This window comes from Rhinopithecus roxellana, chromosome 2 (genome assembly GCF_007565055.1).
Source record: "Rhinopithecus roxellana isolate Shanxi Qingling chromosome 2, ASM756505v1, whole genome shotgun sequence".
Taxonomy (NCBI): Eukaryota; Metazoa; Chordata; class Mammalia; order Primates; family Cercopithecidae; genus Rhinopithecus; species Rhinopithecus roxellana.
This window is the reverse complement of record NC_044550.1, coordinates 77,459,344-77,481,691: the sequence shown is the minus strand read 5'-3', so window position 1 is coordinate 77,481,691 and position 22,348 is coordinate 77,459,344. Positions and strand designations below refer to the sequence as shown.

Genomic DNA, 22,348 nt, shown 5'->3' with positions numbered 1-22,348 from the left:
TTTCACTCTCTGGTCCTTCCACGGGGCTTCAATCCCCATACACCTCATTTTTCTGAATCTCAGGGGTCACTTTTCCTATCTCTTCTACCAGGTTCTACAGAAGATGAAAAAAAGTGCTTTTTGTTTATTTTTGTCTTTGTAAGTTCCTTAGTAATATATACAAATCAAGTAAGGGATACATATTACATGTGATATTTTAACTTTTGATATGATTTATTGAAAAATATATAAGGATACGTAGCCATTATGTGTCTTCAAATCATAGGAAAGTATCATGTCACAAATGTATTGGGAAGACAGTTGGGGTATCACATAGTAGTTGAGAGTTAGGGGGTCAGGCAGATCCTCAGGGTACCATCTACCGGTTCCGTGACCTAGGAGAAGTTATTTTACTTCTCTGAGCCTCTGAGTTTCCTCATCCATGAAGTGGGAATAATAATAATATATGCCTCCAAAGGCCACAATGAGGACTAACTGTGTTAAGTTTTGTAAAATGCTTAAAATATTATAGTGTCTGGCACTAGTTCAATGCTACATATTTGTTAAATACATGACATGAATAAATCTTTCATTGAGTTATGAGGATTAGGTACATCAGGTGCTTAGCATAAAGAGTGACTTATTAATAAGAATAGGCTCATGATGCAGGAATATTCATCACATACGTAAAGAATCTGAAGTTTAGAAAAGTTAAGTAATTTGGCCATGCTTACCCAGTCAGTCAGTATCTTAGCGAGAATTTGAACATGGGCCTCCTGGTCTCTTAATCACCATGCTATACCACCTGAATCAGCATAGAAATGGAGTATTTTCTCCTTAACATGGAGTTTGATAGTCTTTGCCTCTTTGTGTTGGGCTGGACCAAGAAAACCCAATCCTGTCCTCTTTCTACTTTTTCTCTATTTCTAAGAGCGCTCTCCTTTCTCACGTGTGTATCAGTTCCTAACGGTAGACACTTGAGCACCACTATTCTGGACAGCTCTTCAGACAATCCCACATCTAGATGCCAAGCTGAGATTGGCACTCTCACTAATTTGCTGTTATAAATATTAAGCTATCATAAACATTAGCCTACATATGACTCTTTCATATTTTAGTTAATTATTTTAGGGTAGAAATCCAGAAGTGGAATTACCAGAAGTGGATATAGACATTCTGGTGTGATGGCTCATGCCTGTAATCCCAGCACTTTGGGAGGCAGAGGCAGGCAGATCACTTGAGGCCAGGAGTTCGAGATCAGCCTGGGTCAACACAGCGAAATCCCATCTCTACTAAAAATACCAAAACTAGCCAGGCAGAGTGGCACATGCCTGTACTCCCAGTTACTTGGGAGGCTAAGGTACAGGAATCTCTTGAACCCAGGAGGCGGAGGTTGCAGTGAACTGCGATTGTGCCACTGTACTACAGCCTGGGTGACACAGCTAGACTCTGTTTCAAAAAAAAAAATAGACATTCTCTTGGCTCAGTGTATACCGCCAAATTGTTTTCCAAAAGAATTGTGTGAATGTATAATGCTATCATTAATATAGTATTGATATTATGGTTATTACATTTTAACATTCATAATTTATAATTATAACATTCATAATTTATTAATATTTATAATATTAAATTTAATGTATAGTATATATAAAGTTATAGTAATTATAATTTTGGTAGTGACAGTATTAATTTATTAGGTAAAGTATATACATTTCTTTATTAGTGATAATAAATATATCCTCTCTCCCATTTTAAAAGTTTGTATTTCTTCTTTTATAAATTGATTTTTCTGTCATTTGCACATTTATCTGTATAACTATAACAGGATATTTCCCAATGATGACTAATGAGAGAATTATGGGAAAGTATAGAACACTATTCAAGTGCAAAGCACTGTATGATTTTTTTTAAATAGGAAGACATGTTGTGCAGCGATTTCTGATTGACCACAGTTTGATCAAGTGCATTTGTTACTGTGTTCTAAATTTTTAAAAAGGAGAGGAGAATTTGGTACATTCAGAGCTTGCTTCCACTCCTTTGCTACATCATAAAGGGTCAGTTGCCCTTGCTCACACTGACCTATTCTTTACCTCTCTGCTTCTTCTTTATGCCAGAAGAGCAGAAATCTGACCTTTTGGGGATACCACCCTTTCCCCTACTGCTCTCTCCAACCTGAGGCAAACTTTCTCCTACTTCCCAGAGCCTCTCAGAAGTGGTGACGCCACCTGCTGGTTGGAATCCAGAACCATTTTCAGAATCTTGAACTTCTGTCACCTCTCAGGGTCTCCTTGTGTGAAGTTTTTGACGTCAGCTTCTCCTGTGACTCTTAGAAGTCACTATTGTGCCTCGCACATCCCAGGTGCTTAGTCACCATTGAACTACAGTCATACTATCTCCTGGCAAAGGCTCTTAACTCTCCATCTTAGCCTGATATTAATATCCCAGAAGCTTATATTGTCATTCTTCCTTCCAGGCTCAAATAAAGCAGCCCCTTTATCCTGTCACAGGTCTCCCTACCTGTCCTTACCTGTTTTGGATAACAACCTTTCTTATTTTCTAATATATTTATTTCTCACATTTCCTTCCCTTTTCATAGTTTTCCTCTCACTTTCTCCTCCAGTTTGTCATACTCTGGTTTTAAACATGCAAACATGTGCCTTATGGGGAAAAAAAGACAATTTTAATTTACCTTGCTTCTTCTTTACAAATGTATTGTGGCTTCTTCTTATAGTCCAAATCCAAAACTCTATACACACCCACTGCCTTGAACTCCTCATTGTGAAAGTAGGATGGGGCACAGAGAGAATGCATGCCCCTCCCAACTGCTCAAACAAGTAAAGGTGTTGTTACAGTTATCTTTTACTACCTTAATACAATGATTATTTTATTATATCTCATAATTTTATGGACCAGGAATTTAGACAAGGTTCAGTTAGGCGATTCTTCTGTTTTACTGACATCATTGGAGATCACTTGGTGGTATTCAACTGGCAGGTATGCTTATCTGGAGGGTCCAAGATAGCTGTACTCTGGTACCTGGTGCCTTGGTAAAGAGGGATGACAATGTGGGGCCTCTCCAGCATGACAGCTCAGAGAAGTTTGCTTTCTTACATGCTGCCCCAGGGCTCCAAGAGCAAATGTTGCAGTGAGTAAAGTAGAAGATACAAGGACTTTCATAATCTGGACTCAGAAGCCACATGGCATCAGTTCTGTATTATTCTATTGATCAAAGCATTCATAAGCCTGCCAGATGCAAGCGGAAGGCACATGAACCCTCATCTTTTGATGGGAGGAATGTGATGGATTTGAAATTATGTTTTAAAACTACTACAGATAGAACCACTAAGAAAGATTCATGGGTAGCTTTGGGGTGAGGATTGAGAATGAACCTGTTGATAGCAGAGGTTCACTAGAGTCAGCAAGGAATAAAGTCTCCTCTTCTACATTTTAGTCATACTATACCAACATTCTTAACCACTGCTTAGCCATCAGCCTCACAACCTAACAACTCCATCATAGTTGTACTCCTAAGATCACCAACGATCTTAGAGTCAAATCCAGTAGGTTTTCCTTTGTTTTTGTCCTCTTGACATTTTTTCTAAACTTGACACTGGTCAAGACCCAATCTTTATTTAATCATATCCTTAAATACCAGTTGTATCACTGGATATGTTACAGTTTCTTGTTCTCACTCTACCTTTGACAAGGCCATTCTTTCCAGACTATAACTCTGGCTCTGGGTCCCCCTATCATTTGGCCCTTGAACTCTTTTCCTAGTCCTATTGGACTAGTCCCATTTTCCTATGTAAAGCATGCCCCTTTCATTGCATCCATATCATGACCACCAAATACCTCCCAGCTCTATTTCTTGCTCTTTTAGCATGTTAGATGCAGCTTCCTAGGCTCTCTATCTAGATATCAACAGTATTCTCTCCAAATAATTCTAAGACTTTAAAAACTGGTTTAATCTTCTTACCCCTAAAATCCACCCCCTTACCAACTGTCTCATGACAATCTGTTGGTACCATCACTAAGTTTGCAACCCATGTTCTTAAACAGAGTCATCTTTGACTCCACATCTAATCATTCATAAAGCTGTATTGTCTATCATATTAAATGTGACATGTGAGAACACTTCATAGTCCATAAAGCACTACACAGGTGATAACATGAATCTACACTCATAATGGATTTATAGGCTTTGCTTCTCATTTGGCTTCTACAGCCTCATCCCTCACCAACTTCTTGCCCTACCTCTCTCTTTCTTCCTCGTCACCCAATTTCCCAGTCAGTCAGGCCAACACAATGCACTCTATATATGCGACGTGCTTTCCTCAACATCTTTGCCTGCATGCATGCCACTTATTTGCCTCAGTTGATCTTTATTTCAACAAGTGTTTGCAGAGGGGCAACCTCGCTCACTCCTTCTTCTTTCTAATTTTTTCAGAGGCTACCAGGTCAGGTCAACATTGCCTTTTTCAGGGAAGCTCTGTAAGCCTGACCTCCCTTGGAAGTGCCTTAGGACTGGCTTCTTGCCCAGTACACAACCTTTACTTAGAGAGGGATTGGAGACTATTCTTTATTCATGTCTTATTTCCCCTGCTCCTGGAGGAGATGACTCTCACTTCCACTGAGTCTTTTGGGGGGCTTAAGTCAGGGTTGAGTACCTGAGCCCTAGATAGCTGGATGTGGATTCTGGTAATATCAAATGGATCTTTGGTTCATCTGAGAGATTCTGGAAGGTGGGACCTGACCTTGCCCATTTCCCTCTTTCTCCTGTTTCCTATTATTTCCCACTGTTTTTTAAAAGATTTTTTTTTTTAAGTTTTCACAAGAATAAACATTGAAAATAAAATTTGCACAACAATTGAACTAGGAAAGGCCACACAACCAACACACATTACATCATTATAGGTAAGTTAGCAGGAAGATTTCAGACCTGGGCTAGCTCTGGAACCACATTTCACACTGCTGAAAATAAAAGCTGGAGTGCAGATGACTTTCCCAAGTTCACAGAGTTGGTAAGCTGGAGAGCTGCACCAGGAGCCAAGCAACCTGCCCTGTCTTTTCCACTGCACCCTCTAAGAAATGTAATTAGAAGGAACAAGTGGTATCTCATTTTGTATATGCTTTAGCAATGTACTATTTGCTTTCTAGTGTGTCTATTGCCTCTTTTGACATCTTCTCTCAAAAAGTGATGAAACGAAACGCTTTCTTTGACAAGTTCAGAGTGTTCTTGGTTCCTGTGTGGGATTCTTCCAAGTCTGAAATTGGTAGTGGGAAGAGAAGGAATCCGGAGGCAGGAGGATGAGAAGTTTAAACGAGAGGAAGAGGAAGCAGAGAAGGCTGCAAGGTGCCTGCAAGATGTCTGAGGAGTCGGAGGAATGGGAGAGTGCCTAGTTCTTTCTCCTGGGAGAGCTCCAGCTTGGCAGGACCTTTTACTAAGGTCTCTGGTATCCTGCTGGTTTCCGAAAGCCCCAGCCAAAGGTGCGCAGCAAAGGGTGACAGAAGGTGAGGCGCGTGTGGAGGTGCTGACCGCCGCGGTGCGCCCTCCCTCCGACGCGCGGAGTGCCGGGCGCAGACAACCAGGGACCCGCCTAGGGCTTTTGGGGAGAGAAGCCGGGCTCCCGAGGCGCCGGGCGAGGATGGGAATGGGAGGGAGCCGGTGCTCCCGGACACGCCCCCGCCAGGTCCCACGCCTCGCGCGGCCCAGCCCTGGAGCGGCCCAGCTATATAAGTCCCAGAGGAAGACCGGGGCGCAGAGGGTCCTGCTGGCCCTAGGCTGGGGAGGAGGGGACCCGGGGACTCGGCCCCCAACGCCGCGCTTCGTCTGGAGCAGCAGCCTCTGCACCTCAGCTGCCCGGTGGGGAGTTCAAAAAACAGAAGGCGGGTTTCGCTGCCCGGGAGACAGGCGTTAAGAGCAAGGGAAAGAAACTTCCCACACCTTCGGGGCTGGAACCCTTTTCCTCTGCATCTCCAGTCTCTGAGTGAAGATGGGGGGCCTGACAGCCTCGGACGTGCACCCGACCCTGGGGATCCAGCTCTTCTCAGCTGGAATAGCGGCGTGCTTAGCGGACGTGATCACCTTCCCGCTGGACACGGCCAAAGTCCGGCTCCAGGTAGCCAGCCAGAGGGGTATGACGAGGGCTCTCAGGGCAGAGGGGATGCTGTTGAGTGCATTCCATTTATTCTCTGCTTTGGTGTAACCACTGTTTCTAGGTAGGGTAAGTGCCCTTCCAAAGCAGTCTGGCCTTGTCCCAGGGCTGGTGCTTTAGGATGGGAAACTGGAACTTTTTCTGGGATTCACTGAAGAACCACGAGGGCCACAGAGGATGGGTTGACCATGACTACTACCAAATTCTCCCAAAATTTAGGGTGCACTTAGTATTCTAAGAGCTGAAAATATTGGCCTCTCCCGAGTTTACTAGTCAAGTGCTTTTTCCTTTCTTTGATTCTTCGGGGGTTCTGTCCTATCCTACTGCCCTAGGGGTTCTGGAGAGTTCATGGGGAGGGGGAGGTTCAAAATGTGCATTGTAGCCAGCCTCCCCCAATCTGTGCGCTCGCGAACACACACACACACGTGCACACACACACACACACACACACACACACGGGGTAGAGGGAGGTGGATGGGGGATGTTGCTGAGAAAAGAAACGGAAAATAGGAACACGGTGGGGGAAATCTTGGCTTAAGAGTGAACTCAGTGTTCGCTCCCTTCTGATCTCCACCTTTCTTATTTCCAGGTCCAAGGCGAACGCCCGACGTCCAGTGCTATTAGGTATAAAGGTGTCCTGGGAACAATCACCACTCTGGTCAAAACAGAAGGGCGGCTGAAACTCTACAGCGGGCTGCCTGCCGGGCTTCAGAGACAAATCAGCTCCACCTCTCTCAGGATCGGCCTCTATGACATGGTCCAGGAGTTCCTCACCGCAGGCAAAGAAAGTAAGCCGTGAACATTCCTGGGAGGGGCAGAAAAACCTTGGGCTCTGCTCTGTTCCAAAAAATGTAACACATCGAGGAGTGGTTTTCATAACAAATTGGCGAGAAAACATTCATATTTGAACTCTCTCCCTTCCCCAAATATTAGCTCATTGTTCATAGAAAGAAAAAAGTATGCAAAATTGACATTTTAGATGCAGGTTTATACTTTTAAAAAGTCACCCAGTCATGGAAGTTTTGTACCTAATTTGGATCTCCATCTGGAGAATATGAATGAGCTACAGAATAATGTTTAACTTAAAGTTCTCCAAACAGGGAAATATATCAGAAACATCTATGGAGCTTGTCAGAAATCCAGACAAGGACTACCATGGTCCTCTGAGTCTGAATCCTCAGGCTAGAAACCAGAGTATCTGTGTTTCCGCAAGCTTCCCTCATCATTTGAGTATGCAACAAAGTTCAAAACCTTCTGTTTGAAGCAAAGAAAGCCAGACTCGGTGAGGAGAGTTGAAAGGACAGGAAAAGACATATTTCCTTTTAAGAGGTTCCTCATAAGGTCCAGGGAAGACCAGACCAGAAAAAATGGACGAATGCTGTAGGGAGTTTGTTTATGGGAAAAGGAAAAAGAAACATATTTCCTGAGTGCAAGTGCACTTTAAGAATTCCTGTCACTTTAGTATTTATTTGAGGGCTTACTATGAATGAGACACTGTTCTAAGTGCTTCAGATACATTACAACTGGAAGGGTACTAGTATCATTATCCGTTGGCAGATGGGAAAACTGAACACAGAGCAATTCATCACTTGCCCAAGGTCACACAGCTGGGAGGGGACAGAGCCGGGGTTCAAACCCAGGCAGTCTGGCCTCGGACTCCAGGCTCTTAACCCTGTTCTCTACTGCCTTCTACACTTCACATATGATTCTGTCCATCATTCAAACCGCACAACAATGCTGTGAGTAAAAACTGTTAGCTGAGTATCAGGGCAGTTAAGTAACATGCACAAAATCACACAGCTAATCAACATGAGAGGCACTTTCATGTGGAGCAGACAAGCCAGAGAGAAGATGTGCTGATGACAAAATGAATATATTAAGTGAAATCCATCTTGTAGATTTCATCAATTCTGCTGTGAGTAACCTTCAATACTGTACCTTTATGGGATAATTTGTAAATATTGTCTATACAAATATGTAAATTATACTTATCCACACAAGTACTTTCAAAGTGAAGATAAAGTCTGTATGTTACTAGATCAAAACTGCATTTTGATATTTATAGATGTACAAGAGAGGAAACACAAAGGAGCTCAAGTGCTCGTTCTGGTGGTTTTCTTCACAGATTGACTGTTCTATCAATTGTTGCGGACTTTGGGCACCAAATTAATAGGATATATGTTGGCAGTGTTCTATGTTACATAGATTCAGTTTATTTAGTAGGCTTTATTGAACTGCCATGTGCCAGTAACTATGTTAGATGTTTAGATGGCAGATGTGTCTCTGGACAGAGTTTACAGTTGACAGTAAGGGGGGTGTGGGGAGAAGTGAATAGATGACTATATTCCATGATATTGGAGGAACCCACCCCCAGTATTTCAACATAGGTTCTTTCTATTTTCCCTAAGTGTCGGCTGGTCTGAGAAATAAAGAGAAAGAGTAGAAAGAGAGGAATTTTACAGCTAGGGAACCAGGGGTGACATATATCAGTAGGTCCATGATGCCCACCTGAGCCGCAAAACCAGAGGTTTTTATTCAGGACTTCAAAAGGGGAGGGGGTGTACAAACAGAGAGTAGGTCACAAAGATCACATGCTTCTGAGGCCAATAAAGAGCACAAGGCAAAGGGCAAAATTAGAATTACTGATGAGGGTCTATGTTCAGCTGTGCACGTATTGTCTTGATAAACATCTTAAACAACAGAAAACAGAGTTCGAGAGCAGAGAACCAGTCTGACCTCAAATTCACCAGGGTGGGGTTTTTCCCCACCCTAGTGAGCCTGAGGGTACTGCAGGAGACCAGGGTGTATTTCAGTCCTTATCTCAACTGCACAGGACAGACACTCCCAGAGCGGCTGTTTATAGACCTCCCCCAAATAATGCAATTCTTTTCCTAGGGTCTTAATAGTATATTCCTTGCTATGAAAAGAATTTAGTGATATCTATCCTACTTGCACGTCCATTTATAGGCTCTCTGTAAGAAGAAAAATATACCTCTTTTTGCCCGACCCCACAGGCAGTCAGACCTTATGGTTGTCTTGCCTTGTTCCCTAAAATTGCTGTTATTCTGTTCTTTTTCAAGGTGCACTGATTTCATATTGTTCAAACACACATTTTACAATCAGATTTCATATTGTTCAAACATACATGTCTCACAATCAGATTGTGTGGTTAACACAATCATCACAGGGTCCTGAGGTGACGTACATCCTCAGCTTATGAAGATAACAGGATTAAGAGATTAAAGTAAGACAGGCATAAGAAATTATAAGAGTATTATTTGGGAACTGATAAATGTCCATGAAATCTTCACAATTTATGTTCCTCTGCTGTGGCTCCAGCCGGTCCCTCCGTTTGGGGTCCCTGACTTCCAGCAACACCATGACACATGCTGTATTACAATACAGTCCTACTTCACTTAATGATGGGGATATATTCTCAGAAATGAGTTAAGAGGCAAATTGGTTGTTGTATGAACATCACAGAGAGCACTTACACAAACTTAGATGGCATAGCCACACCTAGTGTATATGGTATAATTTATTGCTCCTAGGCTACAAACCTATGCAGACTGTTGGTATGGAATACTACAGGCAATTGTTGTATAACAGTTAAGTGTTTGTGTACCTAAAAATAGAAAAGGTAACGCATTACATGACAACCTTATGGTGCCTGGGATGTCACTAGATGATAGGAATTTTCCAACTCTGTTCTAGTCTTATGGGACCACCATCACATATGCAGCACATGACTAACTGTAATTACAAGATGGTGGCCATATTAAACAGAACTATTTAACCTAGCCATGGAGGCATGGTCCTGTGAGATTTTCTTGAAGAGTTAATATCTGGATCAATTCTGAAAGGCCAGCAGGAGTGATCCAGGCAAAGGGGTGAGAAAGACCTTCCAAGTAGAGTGAAGGTCATGCACAAAGACTCAGTGAGGAGTAGAGTGAACATAGCACAGGGAGGACATGTTGGTGAGAAAGGAGGGGTGAAGCCACAGAGGCAGGAAGGAGCCAGATCACAGAAGGCCTTGCAGGCGATGCTAAGGAGTTTGGATTTTATCCTTACCCTGGTGGGAAGTCACTGTAAAAATGTTAAGCAGGGGAGTGGCATAAACAATTTACATTTTCAAAAGATCACTTTGGCAGCAGATAGAGTATATATGTAAAAGGAGTAAGAAAGAGAGGTAAGTTAGAAAGCAAGAACTGATCAGGGTATGCCCTAAAGCACTGGCAATAGGGAAAAAGAGAAGTCAATCAGAAAGACCAAGAAAGTATAATTGAATTGAATTGGTGAACAAATAGAAGTAAGGCATAAGGGACAGGTAGAAATACAAGATGACTTCCAAGTTTCTGGTTAAAGATACCCTTTATTGAGGGAGGATGTATAGAAGCTGTCTTAGGGGGAACACAAGAAATTTGGTTTAGCCCATGTCAACAGGTAATGTCCAGTAGGCACATGAGTTTAGGAGAAAAGTCTGGGCTAGATTCCAGGAAGTCACAGCAGGGACTATCAATAGGGTCAAACAGCAGAGAGTGTGGAAAGGACTGAAAAGTGATCATTGTACATAACAAATAGAAGCTCACTGATTTTCTAGTAAAAACATCTTCAGCAGAGTAGTGGGGTATAAGCTATATTGTAGGGGACTGAGGAAGAAATGGGTCTGAGAAGTAAAGACAAACAATATATTTTGTAAATAAATTTTAGTTCTTGAAAAAAAAAATACATAGCCTCTTTTCCAGGAAGCTTGACTGAGAAGTGAAGAGAGGGATTTGAAAGTTGGAGATTGGAGGATAGGATGAGTACATTAAGATACACTACATTGTAGTGCAATGCATTACAAATGTGAGCTAAAAGTGAAGGCATTTGTAATCATATGATATTGCCAATTAAAAGACAGCTGTCAATCATATGCCCAGATCCTGCTAAAGCATGATGAGAAGAGTACAATCACGATAGTGATTTAAAAATTGCTGCCAGTTTTGTGGATTTTCTTTGTGCTAGACAGTGTAAGCTCTTTATCAGTATTATTTAACTCACACAACTCGAGGAGGTAGATATTATTATCCCTGTTTGACAGATTAGGAAACTGAATTAGAATGACTGAGAAAGTCTTTGCTGAGTAAATGTTGCTGAACCATAATTTTATATTTACTTAATGATAGAAATGAATATTGGGCTTCAAGACTATTTGTATTTAATGATATCTGTCTTGAGCAACATAAGCTAATTTTTTCAAAATTTTAAGACAAAAATCACTTTCTTCTCGCCTTCTTATTTTTGTTCCCTTCCCATGTTGTAGCCTAACACTAGTTGATGGCCCATATTGGTGCAGCTTGTCCACTGGGTTTCTTCTAAGGCCACCAAGTCCCATAATTAACATTTTCCTTCATGGGAGAAAGATCAAGCCTCATTGGTGACGGGTGCCTCCTCATAGGCGGATAATACTGAAAAGAGAGCTAAATATAAGAAAGAACCAAGCTGAACACAGGAAAACATCAGACCACTGTGAAAATAAGCATTGTGTTTTCTTGTTCCTTGAAAGTCTTCATTTTTAAAAAAATTTCAGACACCTGACATTTTCTAGCCTTACTCTGAGTTGGTACGCATTTAGTACATGATCAACACATGAACATGCATTAGAGGAGTAGAAAAGCTGTAAGAATACAAAAACATGGGCCAGGTGTGGTGGCTCATACCTGTAATCCTAGCACTTTGGGAGGCCGAGGCAGGCGGATCACCTGAGGTTCCAGGAGTTCAAGACCAGCCTGGCCAATACAGTGAAACCCTGTCTCTACTAAAAATACACAAATTAGCAGGGTGTGGTGGCATATGCCTATAATCCCAGCTACTTGGGAGGCTGAGGCAGGAGAATTGCTTGGACCCAGGAGGTGGAGGTTGCAGTGAGCCAAGATTGCACTACTACACCCTAGCCTAGATAACAGAGCAGGACTTCATATCAAAAAAAAAAAAAAAAAAAAAAACAAAAATATGAACCACTGAAAATTAAAAAGACATGCATGCATTCTAGGTCTTTAATTTTTTTTTCTTACTAATTTTTTTTTCTCTCTGGATAGCAACACCTAGCTTAGGAAGCAAGATCTTAGCTGGTCTAATGACTGGAGGAGTGGCAGTATTCATCGGACAACCCACAGAGGTTGTAAAAGTCAGACTTCAAGCGCAGAGCCATCTCCACGGTATCAAACCTCGCTACACGGGGACTTATAACGCGTACAGAATAATAGCAACAACGGAAGGCTTGATGGGTCTTTGGAAAGGTAACTAACTTCAAAGTGGGTTTTAGAACCACCAAAGCACATACATACAATTAGCAACTTACTACAAAGTAGAGTTAGTAAACATTTTCTTTTTTTTTTTTCCCCCAGGGACTACCCCCAATCTGATGAGAAGTGTCATCATCAATTGTACAGAGCTAGTAACATATGATCTAATGAAGGAGGCCTTTGTGAAAAACAACATATTAGCAGGTAACTTCCCATTTCATATAACAAACAGGTCTGCACCTTTAGAATTTCCTCTTGGAGCTTCTGCAGCCACCTTATACTCAATCCCTTAACTCTAATAGTTTTCTCTTTTTAAAAATAAGTAATTTTAAACTATATATAACTTTGTGAGCAGCAGGAAAAGACCAAAATATTAAGTTTAAGAAGTTGTGCCACAACAGAAATGTTTTGCAACAAAAATAACAGGCAGTTTCATCTTAGGTCAGCATTATTCTCATTTAACACTAATATATGGGACTTTTGTTAGAATCTTTTTCTTTATACAGCAGAATTCAGGAGGTAAGTCCATCCCGCACTATATCCAAAAGATCTAGTTATACAAGGAGTTTATCAGTGGTCTCATCCAAAAAGTAATTCCACAAGATAGGTTCTTAAAAATAATATTCTAACAACTTCTAGAGACATTAAAATTTCCCTTGCACTTTATTTCAGTAAAACAGTATTAGATGCTCATATATTAGGCATTATTGCAGGCCTTAAAGGCACAAGGGAAACTAACAGGTTATTTTCCTAAAGTGTTAACAATCTATTAAGCCATTTACTCTTTACCTTCTTTTTCTAGTACAATACCTTTCTTATTTTATTTATTTATAAGACATCTTTACTGAGCTACTGTTATCAACAGGTTTATAAAGATATGACAGATAACTAAATTGCAAGCCCCCAAAAGTCTGATGTTGACCTGTTTCACCGATCCATTTTAGATGACGTCCCCTGCCACTTGGTGTCGGCTCTTATTGCTGGATTTTGCGCAACAGCTATGTCCTCCCCGGTGGATGTAGTAAAAACCAGATTTATTAATTCTCCACCAGGACAGTATAGAAGTGTGCCCAACTGTGCAATGAAAATGTTCACTAATGAAGGACCAACGGCTTTTTTCAAGGGGTAAGATGTGGTCTTGTGTATCTGTAATGTGTTCTGTCTATGTGCTTTGGGACACTCTCATGTCAAACAACTGACATTTAGCTTACAAGCCTTAGTATTCATATACTTAGTATTGACTTTTCCTTACCACAGATTTCTTGAATCCACCAATTCCACTGTGCCAGAAAGTAAAAAGCTGTTATATTAAAATTTTCTCAACTTTGATCAAAGGCTCATTCAAGATCAGTGCCTTTTCCATTGGTCCCAATCTATTGGAAAAGTAGACAGTATTTTGCCTTCTCTGGGCAAGAGAGCTATAAAGTAGAGGCAAATCATAATAGAGAGCTATGAGAGAACAAGATTTGATTTGATTTAATTTGATGGACTCAAGTTTTAAAATTGTAAAACTAGAGATAAGACATCATCACCAATCTAGAAAAGTGATGCAGAAAATTGTGATTTGGGTAATTATTACACTCACCTAGAAACAAATGTTGTGTAATAGATTACGTATTTCCATAATGCAATGTTGTATTGGAAACTACCTTCCTAAGAAAATATTGTATGGGCTCGGTGTGGTGGCTCACATCTGTAATTCCAGCACTTTGGGAGATGGAGGCAGGAGGATCACTTGAGCCCAGACTGGGCAACAAAGCAAGACCCTGTCTCAACAAAAAATTGAAAAATTAGCTGAGTGTGGTGGCACGCACTGATAGATCCCTCTACTTGGGGAGCTGAGGCAAGAGGATCTCCTGAGCCTAGGAGTTCAAGGTTTCAGTGAGCTATGATTGTGCCATTGCACTCCAGCCTGGGAGACAGAGCAAGGCCCTGTCTCAAAAAAGAAGAAAGAAAGAGGAAGAAGGAGAAGGAGAAGGAGGAGAAGGAGAAGGAGAAGGAAGAAGAAGAAGAAAGGAGAAGGAGAAGGAGAAGGAGAAGGAGAAGGAGAGAGAAGAGAGAAGGAGAGAAGAAGAGGAAGAGAAAGGAAAGAAGAGAGGAAGAAAGAAGAAGAAAGGAGAGACGAGAGGGACTGCAGAGGATAACAGGGGATGACTAGGAGAGGAGGAACGCGGGCAGAAGGAGTAGGCGAGGATTTCTATTCAGGTGGAGAGGCGGATTCTCTCGTCTTCTTCGGTTCGTCTTCTAACCTCCTCCCCTCCCTCCGCCCCTCCTCCTCCTTCCTCCTCCTCCCCTCCTCCTCCTCCTCCTCCGCCTCCTCCTCCTCCTCCTCCTCAGTCCCTCCTCCTCCTCCGCCGAATCCCTCGGCCGATCATGAAAGGGGAAGAGGAAGAGGAAGATACAGTATTAAGTAATCTGTCAATATATTCCACAAGGATTACACTAGTGGTTAAATGAAAAAATTCTATTACCTTTTTAAACTGTAAGGCCATTCCTCAAGCCTTATAAATTAAGCATGAATGTATCATATACATTTTATAAAAAGTTCCAACTCATCATAATCCGTACTTACGATACATTAATACAAATGAAGTTCTTTATAAAATTAACTTAAAATGGATATACCAGTTATTAAACCATTCACCATTTAATAATTTTATTTTTTTCAAATTTAAAAACCTTTTGGGGGAGAAATACTACAACATAGATGAACCTTGAAAACATTATGCTAAGTGAAATAAGCCAGACACAAAAGGACAAATACTGTATGATTACACTTAAATGAGGTACCTAGAGTAGTCAAATTCATAGAGACAGAAAGAATAGAAGTTACGAGGGGCTGGAGGTAGGAAAAAATGGGGAGCTGTTTAATGGATAGTTTCTTTTTGGGGTGACAAAAAGTTTCTAGAGATGGATAGTGGTGATGGTTACACACAATGTGTATGTACTTAATGCTACTGAAATGTAATGTTGTGGGTTTTTTTGGGCAATAAAATACCCCACATTGAGAAGTGAAGAGAAACATGTTAAGAGACTTGAAGGAAAAAAATTGGGGCAGAGGGGTGTTTTTTATAGGTTAAACAATAAAAGCCATTTAAACATTTAACAATTTCTTGACATTTAAGAATTGTCAAGATTGAGACAGCATTGATTTCTTGACTCTACTCAATACTTCTTTGGTTTCTCTTCCTCCTTCCCCCTTCTAAGTTTCCTACCTCCCATTCAGAAAGCAAAGCAAAACAAGCAAAAATTCCCCCTTCCCTCAAACAAGGAAAGAGTTTTTGAAAAAGTTCATGTCAGAGAAGAGAAGACATGTTTTGGGAGTGAAGGATATTTGTGGATTTGTATAGATGTGATCATTAGGGCTGTGTTGTTTTGAAGTAATATAGGACATCTAAAGGAAAATTTATTTTCAGCAGAGGAGAGAAAGATGAAGAATATGTACTTTTAAGCATCTTCACTTGAGGAGTGGCAAAATGAGAAGCATAACCTGCTATAATCACTTTAAGAATTTCAGGCTGAGTGTGGTGGTGCAGTCTCTAGTCCCAGTTACTCCGGAAGGCTGAGGTGGGAGGATCACTTAAGCCCAGGAGTTTTAGGTTGCAGTGAGCTATGATTGTGCTACTGCATTCCAGCCTGGGTGACAGGGTGAAGCCTCATCTCAAAAAATAAAAATAAAAATAAAAGAATCTCAAACAAACTAATCGAACGATGACATGCACTTTTCTAGGTTGGTACCTTCCTTCTTGCGACTTGGATCCTGGAACGTCATTATGTTTGTGTGCTTTGAACAACTGAAACGAGAACTGTCAAAGTCAAGGCAGACTATGGACTGTGCCACATAATCAGCTTCAAGAAAATGATGTAACATACCAGTGGGAATCTTGCTGACTGGATCATAAAAACAAACGAAACTTATTCACTTATTTTAACCTAAAAAGATAAAGGAATTTTGGTAGAGAATTTTGGACTTTATAAAAAAGAGGAAAACTAATGCCTATTTCATACAACTTTTTTTTCTCAGTGTCTTAAGAAGGGGAAAGCAAAACATTCAGCATATACCCTGGCAAATGTAATGCAGATAAGCTACTGCATTTGACCATTTCTGGAGTGCAATTGTGTGAATGAATGTGAAGAACTTTAACATATTTTAATTACAATTCCAACTGGTAGAAAAGAAACTGAGTGAAATACACTTTATATTTATAAACACTTAAAAATGAAGTTATTAAAAATATTAGTTTTTATTAACCACAGTTGTCAGTTAATATATTCAATAAACTATTGCTAATACCTTTTAAAGTTTGTCTTCTGAGATCTATACCTGGGTGTAGGAGTCAAGTTCACCTAGAAAACAATACTGCCCAATAGGAAGTGCAGGTCTGTAGAATCATAGGCATGAACATACTCTGAATGTTATTAGTATAAATTTTTAATGTTTAGAGTCCAGATTTGATGACATTTTTAACAACTTCTAATCTAAGACACTATATTCATTTAGCAGAATTGTTACTAGAGTCCTGGCATCTGTGATAGCATCACGTAATTTTAGAGCTGGAGGGTACTTCTGGGAAGACAGAGGAACAGTTTGAGATTCCTACTGAGATGAAAATGAATCTTCATGGAATCTTTCAGCAAAGTCAAATTCAAATTCATCATTAGCACCCGTAGTAACCTTTTTAATGCCTACGAACTGCATGCAGAAGAGATAGGGAAACAGTAAAACATATTAAAAAGAAGTTTTTAAGACAAAGCCCAGTCTGATTTTAAGCCAAATACAAGGATTGGCAGCTTGGACGAGCAGGAAGGTTACAGGTTGCCAAACATCATTCTAGTTCTGTTTTAATCAACTCCACATTACATTTACTACTTAGGATCCTCACCTTGCCCTCATGCATATCTTCCCCATTCATTACCCGCAAAAGTGTCTTGTAGCAGATATCTTCTATGTCCCACACATATCATTTTGCTCTTTAGTGCTTGCTGGCCTGACTTCCTATTGTCATGTCAGCACCTGCCCTTTTTAGGGTCTTCTGGCCACCAGAGCCAGCTTTACTCACCTGTGCATGGCATTCTAGAAGAGCAGGGAAAATAACACAGCCCCAGTGCAGCCCATAACCAATAACTGGTAGTAGTTGGTGTACAAATATCTCAGTTCCCTCAACTGTCAGGTGGAGTACTGCAGAGGGATCAAACTCTAGTAACACACAGTAGTGTTTTGCTTATTATGGCTAACTAAAAAATCACAGGGTCTTCATGCATTTGGAAAGGAGACTATTTCTTACAAAGGGTTACAGCCTTCAAGGTGGTCATTCTGCAGGTTAGAAAGCGTATCCTCCAGCAAAGACCAGAGGCAGGCACTTCTAGGGAAGGAAGAGTAAGACAGGAATTTAAGTTGAATGGGTTGGTCAAGTATACATATTCAACAGGCTACAGATGGATCCATGAATATTCATGAAGGCAGTCCTGATGCATGCATGTTAAACATGCGTGTTACACCTTGGGGTGAGGACTTAACATTTAAATGCATTACAGTTAGGCCCTATACATGACAAGGTGAAGCAGGCACACAAAGGCACACAATGCACCATCTCTGTAAATGGGCCAGAGCCAGTCCACAGTGGTTGGTCTCTTACCAGGAGAAAGCTACTAGAATCCTCTTGTCCAGTTAAAACTGTAGTTATGGCTGGTGGAAAATGGGCTGGAGTCAGTCAACACTTGGTGAAGCTGCAATTGCTTCAGACACTCAAGGCCAGTGTTTGTTTAGCTGCTCAAGAAAAAGAAAAATCTTGCGGCAGTTAGAACATAGTTTATTCTTTAAGTGTAGGAGTGCGTAACTTAATCCTGCCTGGCATGGCCTTAGGTCCTGTTTATAATTTGGCATCTTACAGCTCACAAGTGATATGAATGTATACACAGAAAATCCAAAAGAATTGGCATGCATAATAGAAGTTTGGCAAAGTGGCTAATAAAATCAATATTTAAAAGACTAGATACCTACATTTCTATATACCAGCAAAAGGGAGTAAGAAAATAAAGCTGTAAAAATGTATAACAGCATTTAAAAATAGTACCTGGGAATAAATATAACAAAAGATTGTCATATCACTATGGAGAAGACTACAATGCTACAAAGAATATTGCCACAAAGCGTCTGTTCCCTCAGTCTGTGATCTCTATTTTAACATTCGTGCTGGTCAGTTGTGTCTAAACCATCCAGCGGAGGGGGTATAACAAAGCATATCTGACCTTCCATTCTATCATGGCTGGGAATTCAGTTTTGAGGGTTTCTCTGGGGTCCCCTTGGCCAAGAGGGGGTCCTTTAGTCAGTGGGAAGCTTTAGATTTTATTTTTAGCTTACAACATTCGTGGGCTGACTTCTATTCCCTATCTCGGTTTCCTACTCCGTTACCAGTGTTTCCTGGGATCACCTCCGAAATGAACTGCAAATCCTTTCCTCAAGGTCTGATTCACAGGGAATTCTAACTAGGACAAATCATAACCTTAAAATAGCATGTTTCTTTCAAGAATAAGGAATAAAACATGTAACTTTGTTTCTGTGCCTGGGACCCTGGTCAGGCAATGGGAAGTTGCAAATGGAGGGAAGCAAGTTGGCCAATTCCTGGTACAGAGAAATGCCAGTCATCGGAAGGTATTTGAGGATCTGCTACACTCTAGACACTGTGTATACTACACAGTGGTACATAAAACAAGCATAGGCCCTGCCCCCATACAGAAGGAAATATAAGGGAATCCATCTGTTATCAGAAGGTACCTGGGGATTTACCAAGTGCTTTGATAACAGCCTCAGTGATCTCATCTGATAGGGAACACAACTGCGGGGGGGGGGGGGGGGGGGGGAAGCCCCTACAGGCCTGAGAATCACTACAAAGTTTTTCTTTTTCATGCAAAGTAAGTGGCAATAATCACACTCTGTTCCTTGTTTAACAAGACAAGCCATTACTTGAAACAAGGTAAGATATAAAGTCTGCAAATCATTCTTGCATCTTGTCTTCATTTGTTAAAATGGGAAAATTTTCATTGTGGAATATAACACATATACATAAAAGTGCATAAAGCAAATGAATATTTTAATGTATTATTACAAAGTGAACTAACAGGTAACCAGAGTGAAGCTCAAGAAACAGAAAATTGCAAGCACCGCAGAACCACCTCCACCCACGGGATCACAACTTGAGACCATCTTAACTTTGCTTTCATTGTAAATGGTTTTCCGTGTGTTTTTATACAGATTCACTATTTAAGTATACATCCCTAAATTATATGGCTCATTTGTCTATTTTTAAACTTCATATAAATGGAATCATCCAGTATGTTTTATGTGTGCATCTTTTGACCAATATTACAAATTTAGAATTCACACAACAGTAGGCTAGCTAGGCAACTCTGCTAATCTTAGCTGAATTCAGTTGGCCTTTAAATTCAGGCCATGGGTTTATGACCAGTTCTGATCAACTCCATGTGGCTCTGATTCATCTGGTACCCATGGATAAACCAAGGCATGTTCTTTATCATGGTGATGGCAGAGGCGCAAGAATAAGCCCAATTGCTCAAACCTATTTCAAGCCTTTGCTTATGTCCACTAACATTCCACTGATCTTGGCAAGTCACATGGTCAAGCCTAACATCAAGGAGCAGGGAAATGCACTCCTTATTGGGAAACAGAGAGGACTGAATATTTGCTGAATAAATCCAAACTGGCACAGCACATCTGTTCAACATGGTACTAGAAGTCCTAGCTAGTGCAGTAAGACAAATAAATGGATGGAAAGAAATAAGTTACTGCTCACGAGTGATATGAATGTGTACACAGAAAATCCAAAAGAATTGGCATACATAAGAGTTTGGCAAAGTGGCTAATAAAATCAATATTAAAAATGTATTATATAAAAGCATTTTAGGCTGGGCGTGGTGGCTCATGCCTGTAATCCCAGCACTTTGGGAGACCAAGGTAAGTGGATCACCTGAGGTCGGGAGTTTGAGACCAGCCTGGCCAACATGATGAAACCCTGTCTCTACTAAAAATACAAAAAAATTAGCTGCTCATGGTGGCGGGCACCTGTAATCCCAGTTACTCGGGAGGCTGAGGCAGGAGAATCACTTGAACCCGGGAGGCAGAGGTTACAGTGAGCCGATATGGCACCATTGCACTCCAGCCTGGGTGACGGAGCAAGACTCTGTCTCAAAAAAATAAAAAAGCATTTTAAAATAGTACCTGGGAATAAATACAACAAAAGATGTGTGGTATCACTATAAAGGCTACAATTCTATTGAAATATGTTTTTTTAAAACTATATAGGTATATAACATACTCTTGGATTGGGAAAAACTGTTTTTACATTTATCTTACAGATTTAATGCAATCTATAGAGTTAAAGCATTTATTTTTATCATTAATAGTCTGTCCCTAGAGGGAAATGATCTGCATCAAACTGCTCCATAGTTCTCCAGTCTTTCTAAATTTGATTCCAATATTTTACTGTTTAAAGTGTATTTGTTGTAGTTTATAAGGATACACTTTATAAAATTAATCATTTTATTTTTCATTTATTATTTTTTAAACATAAATGAATTTTTATCAAATGTTTTTTCTGCATGTAAGACTATCATATGATTTTCAAATGTTAATATGGAAAGTTATATTAGTTTTATTCTGGTGATCAACTGAGCCATAACTGATCACATATTAAAGCAATATATCTATAAATGCAGGTCATTAATATATTAAAATTAGTAAGCTTCCAGATTCAGTATGCTAACATTTTGTTTATAATTATTGCATCTAAAGTGACATTGGCATACAGTTTTTTTTCATACTGTTCTTGTGGAGTTTTAGTCATCAAGGTTATCATAGTCTCATGAATTGCAGAGTCTACACTCTTATCATTTGCAAGAGTTTGTGAAAAGCGATTTTACTCTTAAATGTGTCATTCAGCTCACCGATGCAAGCCATATAGAACTGCAGTTTTTAGCGGAAAGGGTTTTAATTGCTAATTCAGTTTAACAGGGCTAAGATTTTCCCCCTTTCTTGTATAGTTTGGGTAAGCTGTATTTTTCTAGAAATTTTTGTATTTCATTAAAATTTTCAAATTTTTGAAAAAATTAATTTTTTTCACCATCTGTATAATTTGTAGGGATGTCCCGTATTTCATTGACATTATTTGCTTTCTTTTATTCTTAACTAGTATCATCAAGTTTATCAATATTAGCCTTTTCAAGCAAAAACTTATTTCTGTTGATCCTATATGCTTGTTTTCTATTCTATGCATTTTAAGCACTTATCTTTAATATTTCCTTGTCTATTTTCTTTACATTTATTGTGTTCATCAAACTCCTTAAGATGGATGTTTTGTCTTTAATTTCCAGCCTTTCTTATTTTCAAATATATACATATATTTAAAATTATAATTAGCACTAACTTTAATAAAGTTAGTACTAATATACTAACTTAACCTTATCCAACCAGATCCACTGTAATATTTTTATTTCAAAGTAAGATATACACACATACACATACATACACACAGAAATGCTATGCAGCTGTAAAAAATGATGTATTTATGTGAAAATAGATCCATTTTATGATGGATAATAGAACTTTTATGTAAAGTTAAGAATAAAACAGTGCAGTTTAGCATGAATTATTCCTACTGTTTGTAAGAACAGGCAGGTGGAGGTGGTGGCTTCTTTTTAAATAACGGACATTTTCAGTCTCATAACCACTTGTTTCTCATTCAACATTGTAAACAGGTAATTAGCAGTTAAAAAGTCAAGAAAATCAAAACTTTTTTCTGTATATTCTGATTTACCTACAGCAACATAAGAAAAATAAGAAAAATGTTTAATGAGCACGAATGATAAATGAGGGAATATGGAAAAAAAGTATCAACAGAAAGGCTTATA

The 22,348-nt window shown here is 39.9% G+C and overlaps 1 protein-coding gene across 1 annotated transcript; it reads left to right on the top strand.

Annotated features, from left to right (window-relative positions):
• Positions 1-5,742: 5,742 nt before the first annotated feature.
• Positions 5,743-16,726, top strand: UCP1 (uncoupling protein 1). The gene is made up of 6 exons (XM_010355932.2): positions 5,743-6,101; positions 6,727-6,925; positions 12,218-12,418; positions 12,527-12,628; positions 13,369-13,549; positions 16,155-16,726. The coding sequence occupies exons 1-6, from the start codon at positions 5,976-5,978 to the stop codon at positions 16,267-16,269; spliced, it is 924 nt and encodes a 307-aa protein (XP_010354234.2). The 5' UTR covers positions 5,743-5,975; the 3' UTR covers positions 16,270-16,726.
• Positions 16,727-22,348: the final 5,622 nt, after the last annotated feature.